The sequence below is a fragment of the Triticum urartu genome, chromosome 1, assembly GCF_003073215.2.
Source record: "Triticum urartu cultivar G1812 chromosome 1, Tu2.1, whole genome shotgun sequence".
Lineage (NCBI taxonomy): Eukaryota > Viridiplantae > Streptophyta > Magnoliopsida > Poales > Poaceae > Triticum > Triticum urartu.
In genome coordinates, this window is record NC_053022.1 from 110,656,723 (window position 1) to 110,671,719 (window position 14,997).

General features: G+C 40.2%; 1 protein-coding gene across 4 annotated transcripts; it reads left to right on the plus strand.

The window, feature by feature from the left end:
• The first annotated feature begins 3,173 nt into the window (after positions 1-3,173).
• Positions 3,174-14,997, plus strand: LOC125550918 (DNA-directed RNA polymerase IV subunit 1-like). Of its 4 annotated transcripts, XM_048714053.1 has the most exons (20): positions 3,174-3,362; positions 3,443-3,583; positions 4,321-4,405; positions 4,468-4,588; positions 4,668-4,792; positions 5,276-5,320; positions 5,396-5,638; positions 6,398-6,553; positions 6,966-7,103; positions 7,953-9,809; positions 9,900-10,069; positions 10,157-10,223; positions 10,317-10,429; positions 11,962-12,104; positions 12,396-12,625; positions 12,752-12,925; positions 13,013-13,150; positions 13,515-13,702; positions 13,815-13,926; positions 14,423-14,997. In XM_048714053.1, the coding sequence occupies exons 3-20, from the start codon at positions 4,322-4,324 to the stop codon at positions 14,594-14,596; spliced, it is 4,278 nt and encodes a 1,425-aa protein (XP_048570010.1). In that variant the 5' UTR covers positions 3,174-3,362; positions 3,443-3,583; position 4,321; the 3' UTR covers positions 14,597-14,997. The 4 variants fall into 4 exon arrangements, with proteins under 4 accessions (XP_048570010.1, XP_048570009.1, XP_048569999.1 ...); XM_048714052.1 differs by lacking the exon at positions 3,443-3,583 and having other exon boundaries at positions 3,174-3,374; XM_048714042.1 differs by lacking the exon at positions 3,443-3,583.

Genomic DNA, 14,997 nt, shown 5'->3' on the forward strand with positions numbered 1-14,997 from the left:
GGGTTTCTGGAATATTTGGATATTTATAGAGCTGAGAGGCGGCGGAAAGGACCTCTGTGGGCCCCACTACACATCAGGGCGCGCCAGGGGCCTCTAGCGCACCCAGGTGGGTAGTGGGCCCCACGGGCCTCCCCTCTAGCACTTCCTTGGCTCCCAAGTTGTCTTCTAGGCAGAAAAAAATCTCTAAAATGTTTCACTGTGTTTGGACTCCGTTTGATATGCATATTCTGTGGAGTAAAAACAAGCAAAAACAGCAATTAGCACTGAGCACTATGTCAATAGGTTAGTTCCAAAAAATGATATAAAGTTGCTATAAAATTAATATAAAAATCCAAGAATGATAATATAACAGCATGGAACAATAAAAAATTATAAATACGTTGGAGACGTATCAATTCTATTCTCACACACAAGTTTCTTAAAATCCTAGACGATGCAAGGAATCAACAAATTTGCCCTTAACTGCTGGAAGAAAAGCAAATCCACTACATAATTTTCTACAAATGATTAGCGTTCAGACATGTTCATTTTATTATGACTAAACTTGCCAAGCCAAAGCTTTTGTTCCCTCCATATTGTATAAAAACTATGAAAGCTAGCATGGCACATAACACACCAAGAGGCAAAAAAAATGGAGCAAGCGTGTCGGGGTGGAGAAAGAAGGTTCATCAATGCCCATTTTAGAGTTTTGACTTGCGACACCGATACTAGAGCCAAAAATACGGAGTTCAAGCGTCATAATGTTGATGATCTCATGTAATAAAATAAATATGTTTCAAACTCGATTTCCCGCGCACAAATTCATTAAGTATTCTAGTTGATGCAAGGAATTTAGCAATCCACCCCTAGTATCTCAAAAGAAAAGCAAATCCACCACCATCGTACGAATAGTTAACGTTCAAACATATTCATTTTATGCCTAAACTTGCCAACCCAAATCTTTATCGGCGCCACGAATATAGCCATGTTTTTATACTACACTGGTATTTTTAGAAAGATACAAAGTGCAATGTGCTATCTTTGTCAGAATCAATTTACTACATTTTAAATTCCTCTTTGGTTTCATGTGTCTAAATTTTGTAGGAATTCCAACACCCAATCTGACCATGTTTCCGCAATCGTTCACACTTTTCCCATATATTGGCACAATAAATACATTTCAAATTGTATCATCGCTCATAAGTTTCTTAAAAACCCTAGATGATGCAAGGAACCAACAAATCTGCCCTTAAACTGTTGGAAGAAAGCAAATCCACTGCATAATTCTTCTATAGATGATTAGCGTTCAGACATGTTCATTTTATGACTAAAATTGCCAAGCCAAAGCTTTTGTTCGCTCCTTATTCTGTATAAAACTATGAAAGCTAGCATGACACATAACACACCAAGAGGCAACGAAATGGAGCAAGCGTATCAGGGATGGAGAAGGAAGGTTTATCAATGCCCATTTTAGGGTTTTGACTTGTGACACTGATACTAAAGCCAAAAATACGAAGTTCATGCGTCACAATGTTGATGTTCTCGTGTAATAAAATAAATATGTTTCAAACTCGGTTTCTGCGCACAAATTCATTAAGTGTTCTAGATGATGCAAGGAATTTAGCAATCCACCCCTAGTCTCTCAAAAGAAAAGCAAATCCATCACCATCGTAAGAATAGTTAACGTTCAAACATATTCATTTTATGCCTAAACTTGCCAACCCAAATCTTTATTCACGCCATAATTTCGCGCCACGAATACAACCCTGTTTTTATACTACACTGGTATTTTTAGAAAGATGCAAAGTGCAATGTGCTATCTTTGTTAGGATCAGTTTACTATGTTTCAAATTCGTGTTGGGTTCCATGGTTCCAAATTCTGTCAGAATTCCAGCGCCCAATCCGATTATATTTCCATACTCGTTCACATTTTTCTTGTATATTGCAACCGGTGAATACATTTCAAATTCTATTCTCGCGCACAAGTTTCTTAAAACCCCTAGATGATGCAAGGAATTTAGCAATCCACCCTAGTCTCTCAAAAGAAAAGCAAATCCACCACCATCGTACAAATAGTTAACGTTCAAACATATTCATTTTATGCCTAAACTTGCCAACCCAGAGCTTTATTCGCGCCATAATTTCGCGCCATGAATATAGCCATGTTTTTATACTACATTGGTATTTTTAGAAAGATGCAAAATGCAATGTGCTATCTTTGTCAGGATCAGTTTACTACGTTTCAAATTCGTGTTTGGTTCCATGGTTCCAAATTATGTCGGAATTCCAGCGCCCTGACTATGTTTTCGTACTCGTTCACACTTCTCTTGTATATTGCAACCGGTGAATACATTTCAAATTCTATTCTCGCGCACAAGTTTCTTAAAACCCTTAGATGATGCAAGAAATCAACAAATCTGCCTTTAAACTGTTGGAAGAAAAGCAAATCCACTACATAATTCTTCTACAAATGATTAGCGTCGAGACATTTTCATTTTATGACTAAACTTGCTAAGCCAAAGCCTTTGTTTGTTCCATATTCTGTAAAAACTATGAAAGCTAGCATGACACATAACACACCAAGAGACAACAAAATGGAGCAAACCTGTCGGGGATGGAGAAGGAAGGTTCATCAATGCCCATTTTAGGGTTTTGACTTGCGACACTGATGCTAAAGCCAAAAATACGGAGTTCAAGCGTCACAATGTTGATGCTCTCTTGTAATAAAATAAATACTTATCAAACTTGATTTCCCATGCACAAATTCATTAAGTATTCTATAGATGATGCAAGGAATTTAGCAATCCATCCCTTATAGTCTCTCAAAAGAAAAGCAAATCCACCACCATCATAAACGTTCAAACCTATTTGTTTTACGCCTAAACTTGCCAACCCAAAGCTTTATTCGCGCCACGAATGTAGCCATGTTTTTATACTACACTGGTATTTTCAGAAAGATGCAAAGTGCAATGTGCTATACTATTTGTCAGAATCAGTTCACTACGTTTTTCAAAAAAAAAATTACTACGGGTTGTAGTATAATATAAGGTGGTGTTTATTTTATTTATTTATCAAATTCCACTAGTTTTATAAAAGCTTTATGGCGGCTGATAAATGTTTCCCTTAAAAAGGGCCGCTACAAGAGTATATAATACACACACCCCTGGACCCTGGTCCAATTCATCAAATCCAAATCTCAGAAAAGAAAAAGCCAGCACGAGGCCAGGCCGTGCGCCTCCTCTCCCAGACTCCCTCGCTCGAACGAGCCCGCGCGGGCGCCCGCCGCCGCCTCTCCCGTCGGCGACCGCGGTCAGCCGGCCGGAGCCGGACGGACGCCGCCGCCCCTCCCGTCGGCCGCCGCCGCGTGCAGCGCTCCGCTCCAGGTTCGTGTTCGGGTAATATCCTCCTGACTGACCTCTGCAGCGCCCGCTGTCCGACTCCTCTCTCTCTCTCTCTCTCTCAGTCTTCTTTGATCCCCCGTCTGCCATTTGGACCGAGGAAGAAGGCGCAGTGACGTCAGGGAATCAGGCCGCTTCTCCCGGTGGACTGCCCAGAAAACCCCGGCTCTGGTGGCCCGCCCGCCCGCAAATGCCCAAACCCCCAGGTAGGTGGAGCGCGGCGCCCGAACCCCGAGACGGCTAGAAATATTCTTCCTTACCTTTCCGCAGGTGTTCGTCCGACTCTGAACCGGTTAGGATTCAGAGAGAGATTCTCTTTAGTTTACCGTTCTCCGTGCCGCCCTCCTCCTCTTCGTCTCCGTGCCGCCCTCCCCCTTCGCTCTCCCTCGCACGCAGATTGCTGCGCCGGCGGCGTCGGCACCCTCTGCCGCTCCTGGGATTCGACTAGGGGCGGGTTGGTTCCGTCCTTCGCAGGTGAGGCGCCCCGGCTCTGCCTCTCCGTGGAGGATTTTTCGTAGGCTATTTTGTTTTCTGGCTTGGACTTCGATCCTGTATTTATTTTCCTATAAACCCTCTTCGGATCAACCGAACCGTGCTGTCAAATTCCTGTTAATTCGTTTCCTGTGTCCAAATTCCGTAGGAATTCCAGTGTCCAATCTGACCACATTCTCGTACTCATTCACGTTTCTCCTGTAAATTGGTACTGGTTGTCAGTTCGTGCCGATGGCCCGTTTGCTCCGGTTTTGCTATCAACTGTCCGATTTGATACGAGTGCCTGGGATTGAGATGCGATTCCTGTTTCCGTAGCAATGCCTGTAGCAGTTTGCTGTTCCATCAAACTATTTCTTCCTGTATCAATGATTTAGATTAGATTCTGTTCCTTTTCGTGTGTCATCATCTACTTCTGTCAGTACATGACATTTTCTATGTGTTCGTTCTGCAGGATGGAGGAGCCAAATGCTGAAATGGGAATGCCAACCGGGGAGCTGAAAGGCATCACATTCTATCTCATGACCAATACAGAGATGGTAAGCTTTTGCTTTTTGCCCCCGAAAAGAGGAATATACTTAAAGCTGATGTGCATTTCCAGGAAAAGTCAAGCAGCGTGAGCATTGTAGAACCATCTGATGTCAGTAGTGCCAAGTTGGGACTACCAAATGGGGCACCACAGTGTGAGACTTGCGGAGCGCAGAGTGTGCGTGAATGTGATGGTGAGTAATATTAAGCATTCAGCATCAAATTTATGTGGTTGTTCCTAATCCAAAATAAATTGATGTGTCCAAATTTTAGGTCATTCTGGCGTGATTAAGCTGCCAGCAACTGTGTTCAACCCGCATCTATTCGAGGAAGTTGTTCAGTTACTGAATCAGATATGTCCTGGCTGCCACACTCCAAAGCAGAACAGAGATTCAAAGGTTTGTAATAGCCAGATTAACCTACTTCATCCTGATTTACCAATTTATTCTCTTTAATATTTTAAGGGTATCATACCTTATGGGTCATAGCGCCTCTGGACAATAAGGTCCTTGTTAAAAAACTCTCATTGTTGATCTGCTGAACTAATGTCATGGTGCTAAGTCCTGCATACAAAATAAAAGTCCATAAAACAAATATCGGTACTGCTGTCATAGCTAGTGCATCTTTTCCCATGCCTAACGTATCTTTAAACAAACTTCTGCAATGTGGAAACTAAGCTTTATACTGATTACTAACATTTTATTTGTTTGAACATTTGGAATTTGTGAGACAAGATATTTACATTTCAAAAGCACATCAGAAGATATGTAGGCATTGCAATACATAATATAGAAACTATGCATGCAGAAGCATATCTCGTTTTTGGTATACCGGGTTGGTTCATATTTATTCCTCTAACATGTTGATTTTTGTTGTCGAAGAGGTCGGATGGGGCAACAAGTCAAGCAACTTGCAAGTATTGCTCAGTAAGTGCATGTTCAACGTTTGGGCCTGTAATTCTGCCCTATCATATTAAACCTTGACCCTTTTTTGCTGAACAGAAGGATGGCACTAAACAATACCCCGATGTAATCTTTAAGACACTGACAAGCCCAAGAATGACACTGTCCAAGGCTAAACTTCAACGGGATCCTAGCGTTATGGACAAAATTTCGCTTACTGCAGAAGTTGCTGACAGAGTGACTGATTCAGCTGAAGTTCTTCCCCTGGACTATTGGGATTTCGTACCTCATCACCACCCCCCTCAATCAAATATGACCAAGATATTACTGTCTCCATACCAAGTAAGTACTCCCTCCGATCCATATTAATTGTCACAGCTTTAGTACTCCCTCCGATCCATATTAATTGTCGCAGAGTATTTGCTATTCAGTAACATTAGTCTGTTCTGTGTTGGCTTGCAGAGCAGATTTGGTTTTGCTGCAGCATCGTTTCCTGTTTCTTCTTTTGAGAAAAATGTTCTATATTATTGGCTGACAATTCATCAACTTTGTCCCTGCCATATTTTTCTCAAAGCGTCAAGTGTATGGAATTATAAGACAATTTAAAGGGGATTTTGGGTTGCTTGTGTTGTTTTGAATATTTTATAACATGCAGAAAACAAAACACAACAAACACTATGTGATCCAGAAATATGATATATCATTATTATTATCTGGCAAAATAGTTTTGCATGAACATTAAGGCAATACACTTGGTCCACGATGATGCGTTACCAACTCTCTGCATAAAAGTGGATGCAGAATGTCCTCATAGGGTGTAAATTGACTCATCCACTTTTCAGTGAAATTATAATGCACCTCTAGTTTTGTTCAGTGGACGATGTGTGGATGAAAAATATAATTAAGTGATAAGGGAAACTGGGCCAATGCTATTTTCTCAAAGCTTCTTTTGAAAGGTGGTATGCATATTCTTGTAGGCCACTGCACTGGTATTGCTATGCTACAGCGCATTTCTTTCAAAAGTAAATGGCAAGCAACCGACCATATAATTTTAAAATATTTCTTATGGTTACAACCTTATTTCCTTTATCGTATTTGCAGGCCTCTCACATATTGAAACAACTTGATCCTGAGCTATTTAGCCGGTTTGCTTCAAGGCCGGAGCTAATTTTCCTGTCGTGTTTGCCGGTCACTCCTAACTTCCATCGCGTGGCGGAGTTGCCCTATGGGTTTTCAGATGGCCCTCGCCTAGCTTATGTAAGTGCTAGACCTCTCTGGTGAACTTCATACCAAAGATTATTTTCTGTATCATCCCTTCAACGTTTTCTAACAATTTTCCCCTTAAATGCTTTTGTTAAATGCAACCAAATCCTCTGTATGGTGTAAGGACTTACATCTGATAGTGAGTCAACAATAAATCATGTAATCAACGAGAGAACCTAGGCTAGTCTTCCTACATCTAATTAAATGATTCATCATTACTCTGTCTAATATACTCTTACACAATTCTGTTGCCAAAGCAAGGCAGTATTCTCTCTGGTTTCCTTATAGGTTTGTTGAGCATGCTTGTTTTATTGTGGTCTGATGCACATACTTGGTGCATTTTCTGGGCTGTGTTGGTGTCGTAATTATGGACTTATATGTTTTTTCATTCCATGTTTGGACTTAGGATGACCTGACAAAAGCTTACAAGAGGACGGTTGATGTCGGTAGGAAACTTGATGACTTGCGTCAGCATCCACAGTTCAGTGTTCTTGCAAGTTCACTTGTCACAAGCCGAGTTGTGGAGTGCCTCAAATTGTCAAAGGCAAGGGAGCTGATATCTTGTTTTATTGCAGTATCGATGTTGCATGATTATATGTCTTTCTATTGCAATATCCGCATAGCATGATCCACATTATCCAGATTTGAATTTCCCTATTTTTGTCAGTTTTACTAAAATTATACACTGTCAGAGCCTCCCTTGCAGTTTTCCGGTCAAGTTCTCCTGTTGTATTGTCAGATCTGTAGATACTCAACAAAAAAAAATTAAACCAAAGTCTGTACTTCATAACCTCAACCCCACACACACTTGTGCGCGCAACACTTCTCTGTCGTAATCCAGTAAAAGGACATGTTAGCTTATTTTGATGCGGCTCTTAAAAAGCATCATAACAGTCCTTTTAATATGGTTAGATTAGGTGTATTTTATTTGAAGCAGCTCTTGTTTATTTTGTTCCCACTCACACATATGGAGTTATGCATTTGACAGTATTATATCTGGTTCCCATTTTTGTCCATCCCTTTTCCATTAATTGCTTTCCATCTCCAAACATGCACTCAGTAGTTGACTTGCACCATATGATATTCAAATTGTTCTGGCACTTTACCTGATTGTAGTGGAGAATAGCGCATACACCAATCTTCCACCTTGATATGTTGCCCTCTGTAAACAGATTAAACACAACCGACAAAACATAGCTGTTTCATCTAGTCCCCTCCAAGTTTAATTCGGTTAATTTCGAAGGATGAGTATCGGGTTCAGTGAAAGAAAAGCTGTTTGTTTTTGTTATTATTCAAAACAAAGAATTACCAATATGTAGTTTGAGGTGGCATTGTGATTATTGCTTATGTCATATGCTTTCACTTGCTTGATAACATTTTTATTTATTTGCAGTTACACTCTAAAAAGACAGATAAGGAGTCATCAACAGACACACATGGAATGAAATGGTTGAAGGATGCCATTCTCAGCAAACGGTCCGATAATGCTTTTCGGGGTACTATGGTCGGTGATCCGAAGATTAGATTGCATGAAATTGGCATCCCTGTGGATTTAGCTTCGAACTTGTTAGTTTCTGAGCATGTGAACTCCTACAACTTTGACAGCATAAATTCGAAGTGCAACTGTTACCTTCTTGCCAATGAAAAACTAGTCATTAAGCGCAGTGGAAAGACAATTATTGTTCGGAAGCCAAATCAGCTGGTAATTGGTGACACTGTGCACAGGCTGTTGCAGGATGGTGACCTTATTCTTATCAATAGGCCACCGTCAATACATCAACACTCCGTTATTGGACTCTCTGCAAAATTACTCCCAGTTCAGTCGGTACTTTCAATCAACCCACTCTGTTGTGCACCACTCGCGGGAGATTTTGATGGGGACTGTTTGCATGGATATGTCCCACAGTCCATACAGTCAAGAGTTGAGCTTGAGGAGCTAGTTAGTTTGAGCCACCAACTATTGAACGCGCAAGATGGGCGAAGTTTGGTGTCATTAACACATGACTCTCTAGCTGCAGCATATCTGTTAACAAGCTCAGAGGTTTTACTAAAGAAAACTGAAGTTCAGCAATTTCAAATGTTATTATGCCATCCACTCTCGCCGACACCAGGGCCAGCAATAATGAAATCTATACACTCTCATGGTCCACTGTGGACCGGTAAGCAGTTGTTCAGCATGCTGCTTCCGTCTGATATGAGTTTCAGCATTGAGCCTAAGGTACACATCATAGACGGTGAAGTTCTTGCCTGCCCATCTGAATCTTTTTGGCTGCAGAATAGCATATCTGGCCTTTTTTCCGTCATGTTCAAACAATATGGCGACAAGGCTCTTGAGTTACTCTCTTCTGCTCAGGATGTACTATGTGAGTTTTTAACCATGAGAGGTTTAAGTGTCAGTCTTTCGGATATCTATCTGTTCCCAGACCATGACTCGAGGAGAAAACTAGCTGATGGAGTTAATCTGGCATTGGATGATGCTGAAGAGGCTTTTCGTATTAAACAGATATTGCTAAGTCCAGATTCCATATCGATTCTGAAATGTTATGACGACTGTGCTGATTTATCACAATCTTATGAACAGTCCAATTTCATTCAGAGCAATCTGCCAATTATAAAATCTTCAATCATGGCGTTTAAGAGTGTATTCAGTGATCTTCAGAAGATGGTTCAACAGCACACAGCCAAAAATAATTCAATGATGATGATGACTAATGCAGGAAGTAAGGGTAGCATGTTGAAGTTTGTGCAACAAACTGCATGCGTCGGTCTTCAACTTCCAGCAAGCAGATTCCCCTTTAGAATTCCATCGGAACTCTCATGTGCCAGCTGGAATAGGCATAAATCTGAGGGCACGGGTGAATGCTTGGGAGGCCAAAACTTGTATGCTGTGATCAGGAATTCCTTTGCTGGTGGTTTAAATCCATTGGAGTGTCTTCTTCATTCGATATCTGGCAGGGCAAACTTCTTCAGTGAGAATGCAGATGTTCCCGGGACTTTAACAAGAAAACTAATGTATCACCTGAGGGATTTATATGTTGCTTATGATGGGACTGTTAGAAGTTCTTACGGGCAGCAGATAATGCAGTTCACTTATGATACTGCTGAAGACATGTGCAGTGATCGCAATGTGGAAGGTGAACTTGGTGCCCCTGTTGGTTCATGGGCTGCTTGTTCCATTTCAGAAGCTGCATATGGAGCTTTGGATCACCCAGTGAACAGCTTGGAGGAATCTCCTCTCATGAATTTGCAGGTTATGCTCTTTTACTATATTGTTTCACGGCCAATGATTATTGTGATGTCTCTTTTCTTTCTTCTGATACTACTTTAACATTAATTTCAGGATGTATTGAAGTGCCAGAAGGGTGGTACTTCTATGGATCATGTTGGTTTGCTTTTCCTGTCAAAGAATCTAAAAAAATATAGATATGGTTTGGAGTATGCATCGCTAGAAGTTAAGGATCATCTCGAGCCAGTGAACTTCTCTGATTTGGTTGACACCGTCATGATCCTGTCAGTACATTTGAATCATCTTTTTCCTATCACTTCACGTTGAAGTACTTTTTAATTAATTAATATTTTTTGCATTTTGTTTTGCAGATATGGGGGATGTGGTATAGAGTCAACAAAAGGAAGCGCATGGATTACTCATTTTCATCTAAGCCAGGTCTTATTCTTTCGAAGTAACCACACTTCCTATTTTATAAGGGTCATTAAGCTGATGTCTTAAATAAATATTTAAACTTGTACGTACATGCAGGAAATGATGACGAAAAAAAGATTGGGACTAACACTTGTTGTGGAAGAGCTTACAGAACAATACAATGCCAAAAGAGACAAGTTAAACTTCCCTAAAGTTTATATTTCAAAGGGGTAAGTTCAGAAACTATTTGGTTCCCATGAAAAAAATGTTCGAGTTAAAATTAGTATTTATATGTCTCTCTGTTTCTTTTTGTCTAACCACTAATTTGGTGTGCCAACTGCTTCCATGTTCTCGCTAGCGTGAAAATGAAGATACAGTATATGCCCTGTTAATATACTCAACTCTCCTTTCTGCCCTCGCTCTCAGCGTGGTAATTTTTCGAGAAAACGCAAAGGAATCTTTGCGTTTCATTTCACTGAAAAGATGGGGGAGAGTACATGCCTCCTAGGAGGTGATAATTACAGGATCTTAGCGCCCAATCAGTGGACTTCCCAGGAGGCGTGGTAATTATCACTAACATTCATGGCAACATATAAGTTAGATTCTGCTGATGTTTACCAATCAGGGGATAAACATTTTGGTGTGTATGCTACAAAGTAATTGTATTTCAGAAGCATCAGTTTATAGTGTGTGCTTCATTTCTTTGTCGAAATGATGTCATGAAGGGTAAATACCGCTGGGAAGATGGTCAGGCGGCTGTTTGGGAGAGGGATTAGATTAGGGATTGCGAGGATGAGGTAGCGACAGATAGGTCGTAATTCTTCTTGCTTGATCATTCATCTCAAGGTCTCAAGGGGTCAAGTAACAACCCAAGCTAGGCAACAAACTGAACATCTTTTCCCTAGTTGGTGTAAGGCTTGACTTAAGGGATATCTTCTCCTTAGTTGATTACTAATTCCTAGTTAATAATACTATTCCCAAACTTAAAGATAACACAATTATATCCCTTAGTTGGAGCCAGCTAGGGCCGTCCGTACCTAGCATTTGGGTGACCAACCCACACGACAGTGTCAACCTAGCAACCTTTTTTCTCTCCAAATACTAGATTTTAATCTATTCATCATATAGTATTGGTCTTTTCTGGAACACCTAGTTTGCGTCATTTCGTTAAGGAAAACAATAGCTGTTCATGGTAGCAATTGAACTATTCAAGATACAATGCTGTTATCCATTGATGGATTACCTCACATCAATGTTAGACCAAACCAGCAACAATAAATGAGTTATCATTCTTATTTTGGAGAATTTGACATCTTGATATAGTTAAAATTACCACAACAAAATACTACCTCTGTACCAAAATATAAGACTTTTTTGTAGACTAAACTAGCCTACAAAAACGTCTTATATTTTGATACGGAAGGAGTAGATATTTTGTATTAGAGGAGCAACTATATAGTACAAGAGACTTGAAATACAAGGAAGGAAATCTAGACTAATACAGACACATAGACTAATACTAATACTACTAAACAGTTTTTATCTAAAAATTTACATTGTAGTTAAATCCAACTATTGCATTGCCTGCCTAAGTGATATATACACATCAATATTTCAACAAACATGTCAGGCATTAGATGTGAGGTGAATTGTAGGCTATGAAGTGCTTATGCATGTTATGCATTATGCGAATGCCTACTTTACTTTTTCTCTTTGAGCTTCTGCAATATATATTTTGACATGTAATACTTCTACCCTGCAGCAAATGTTCTGCTGACAATGAGTGCGGTAACAGGCAGACTTGTTGCATCACTGTGGTAACACAGGATGATTCAAACTCTATGTCTCAATTGGACACTATCAAGAAAAGGGTGATTCCAAACCTCCTGGCCTTACTAGTGAAAGGTAATTATGGTTCGATAGATTTTCCGAAACATGTTTTCTATATTTGTGCTAAGGAACTCCTTACTTTACTAGATCGAGTTGTAGAACATATAATTTTATTTTTCTAAGTTTCATGGTACAAAGGTAAAGTTGTTTTCGCTGCAACTTGTATGATTCAGTCTTCTGATGTTCTCATAAATTTGAGGACCCGTTATGTGACTTCTATGTTTCAAATACCACATGCTAACTTGATTCCTTCAGTACAGAACATGCGGATTATATTTGATGCACAATACTTGTTTTCCTTTGCAGGATTTTTGGAATTTAAGAAAGTTGAGATCCAGTGTCAAGAGGACAGTGAACTTGTTGTGAAAGTTGTTATGTCTGAGGAGCATTGCAAGAGTGTTAAGTTTTGGGCTACTCTACAAAAGTCTTGCATAGCAATTATGGAGTTGATTGACTGGGAGCGGAGCCGGCCAGGGAGCGTATATGATATTTTCTGCTCATATGGCATAGACTCAGCGTGGAAATACTTTGTTGAAGTATATATTTTCTTCTCTTTGTTTTGATTTTCACTTCTCTAAATATTTGGGTCAAATTGTTTTGAAGCCTGATTGCCAATGATAATTTCTTCTATAGCATTTGATGTTTCCTCATTCCTTGTGCAGTCTTTAAGATCAAAAACTGATGATATTGGAAGGAATATTCGCCGCGAACACTTGCTGGTCGTGGCAAATTGCCTGTCTGTAAGTGGGCAGTTCCATGGACTAAGCAGTCAAGGTTTGAAGCAACAACGGACTCGATTATCAATCTCATCTCCATTTTCTGAAGCTTGTTTTTCTGTGAGTAATTTAGGCTTCTTCTTTACTACAAGATTTTCCTTTTTAAAGTTCGGTGAACAAATTCTTATTTGATGTCATGTTCTGCAGAGGCCTGCACATACTTTTATAAATGCTGCAAAGCAGTCTTCAGTGGACAATCTCTGTGGTACTGTAGATGCAATGGCCTGGGGCAAGGAGCCTTCTACTGGGACATCGGGTCCTTTCAAGATTATTTATTCTGGGAAGGTGAGTATTGTAACTACTGTCAAATTTAGGCGCATGCTTTTTTAGGGGCATTTCATTGTACTCCCAAAAATGAAAAAAGTAAAAGCAAATTGAGGCCTTCATATACAACTGCCCTCTACTCCACTGCTATAGATTCATGCATTTAGTTTTTGTGAGCATAGTGCCAGATATATTTTCCCAGATACCTGTCTGTGATCAGGCTGTGGGATGCTTGAACTGCCTGTCTCGTGATGTTGGGATTATTTTGTAACCAGTGATTTAATCTTGGCCAAGTGATAAATGGATAAAAATACGCTTTCTCCTTACTGTACTCGATGCATATACATATGTTTAATTCGATGCTAACATTTAACTTTTTCTGCAGGCGCATGCACCCATACCAAATGAGAACATCTATGACTTCCTAAATAGCCCTGAAGTTCGGCAAGCGCCGGGCGAAGCTTTCTTGAATGGTAGCACCATATCTGTGGAGCAAGATTTTCTTGTTGCTGCAGTTGGTATATGGGACAGCATTATTGATATGCGCACTTGCTTGCAGAACATGCTACGAGAGTAATGCCCCCATCACTATCCATGGAATTGTATTGTGCATAGTAGTTTTATCCCATTTGAAGTTTTATCTTGATTACCCTCCTATATGATACCATGTTTTACTTGCATGAAGGTACCAATTAAATGAATGTGTTGGGGAGCTAGATAAATCACGTGTAATCGAGGCCCTGAGATTTCATCCCAGAGGGCGTGAAAAGATTGGTGCTGGAATAGAAGATATAAAGGTAATATAAATGTGTTTCTGTTTTCCTCATAGCTTCGTCATTCTACAATTCTACTGTTATGAATGTAGCTAACTATAGATGAATGTATTAATAGGAATTCTATTGTTTCCCAAAATAATAGGATTGATTTTCTTACATCTTTGTCTGCATCTGTTTTTCATTTGGTATATGTGCTAATATTCTCGGTGCTAACATGCGAATGTGCTAATGAGCTGTCCACTTAATGTGAAAAAGGATTGTGTTCATTTAATTCCATCTCAAGGTTGCTACCCTTACCAGCTTTCGTAGCATTGTTGTGTTCCCAAGGTTGCATGAACAACAATCTTTTCCCTCTGTTCATATTGTTCAATCTGACGGTATCTATTGTGTTACATCCCTGTTTTGGTACCTATGCTTGTTGTAAATATCGTAGCCAACTATTTTGCAGTGCATTATGGTTACTCTTGAATTCTAGCATATTGTTACCCTGAGATGATGTGGTGTGTGCTCCTCGCAGATTGGACATCATCCTAGTCACCCAGGAACAAGGTGCTTCATTATGGTACGGGATGACGGCACAACTGAAGACTTTTCTTACAAGAAATGTGTCCAGGGTGCCGCGGATTCTATCTCGCCTGAGCTCGGACGTTATGTAGAGAGGATACTACGGAACAGAGCAGTTTCGTCATAATGTTAGCACTGTTGCCGTTTCATCTAGTTCAGTTCAGACCATAGGTAGAGAGCATCTGATGTTTTGTCGACAAGGAGCTGTTGAACAGTAGGTAGAGAGCATCTGATGTTTTGTCGACAAGGAGCTGTCGAACAGAAGTGGACGATGGTCAGTTATCCTAGAGAAGAGTGAACTGCTGATTGGCGAAGATGCCGTGCTTCTTCGCCACCCTTCTGGTAGGAAATGAACATGTTGTCTTGTAGGGCGATGCCATTCTTTTGTTGTACAACCCTTCTTCTCTTTGGCATTAGCATCTGGATATGTTGGAAGGAAACTCCGTCGTGAACCCTGTTTGTATGTAGAAATTTTGGCCCAAATTTCTGGGTGCTCATTTTATCCACCTTTCAGAAATTTTGCTGCCA

Bases quoted from the DNA above. Each gene is read 5' to 3' on its own strand.
- LOC125550918 (XM_048714052.1), top strand. From the start codon at position 4,322: ATGGAGGAGCCAAATGCTGAAATGGGAATGCCAACCGGGGAGCTGAAA. The intron at 4,589-4,667 runs GTGAGTAATATT...TCCAAATTTTAG, and splicing joins GAGTGTGCGTGAATGTGATG to GTCATTCTGGCGTGATTAAG. The intron at 6,554-6,965 runs GTAAGTGCTAGA...GTTTGGACTTAG, and splicing joins ATGGCCCTCGCCTAGCTTAT to GATGACCTGACAAAAGCTTA.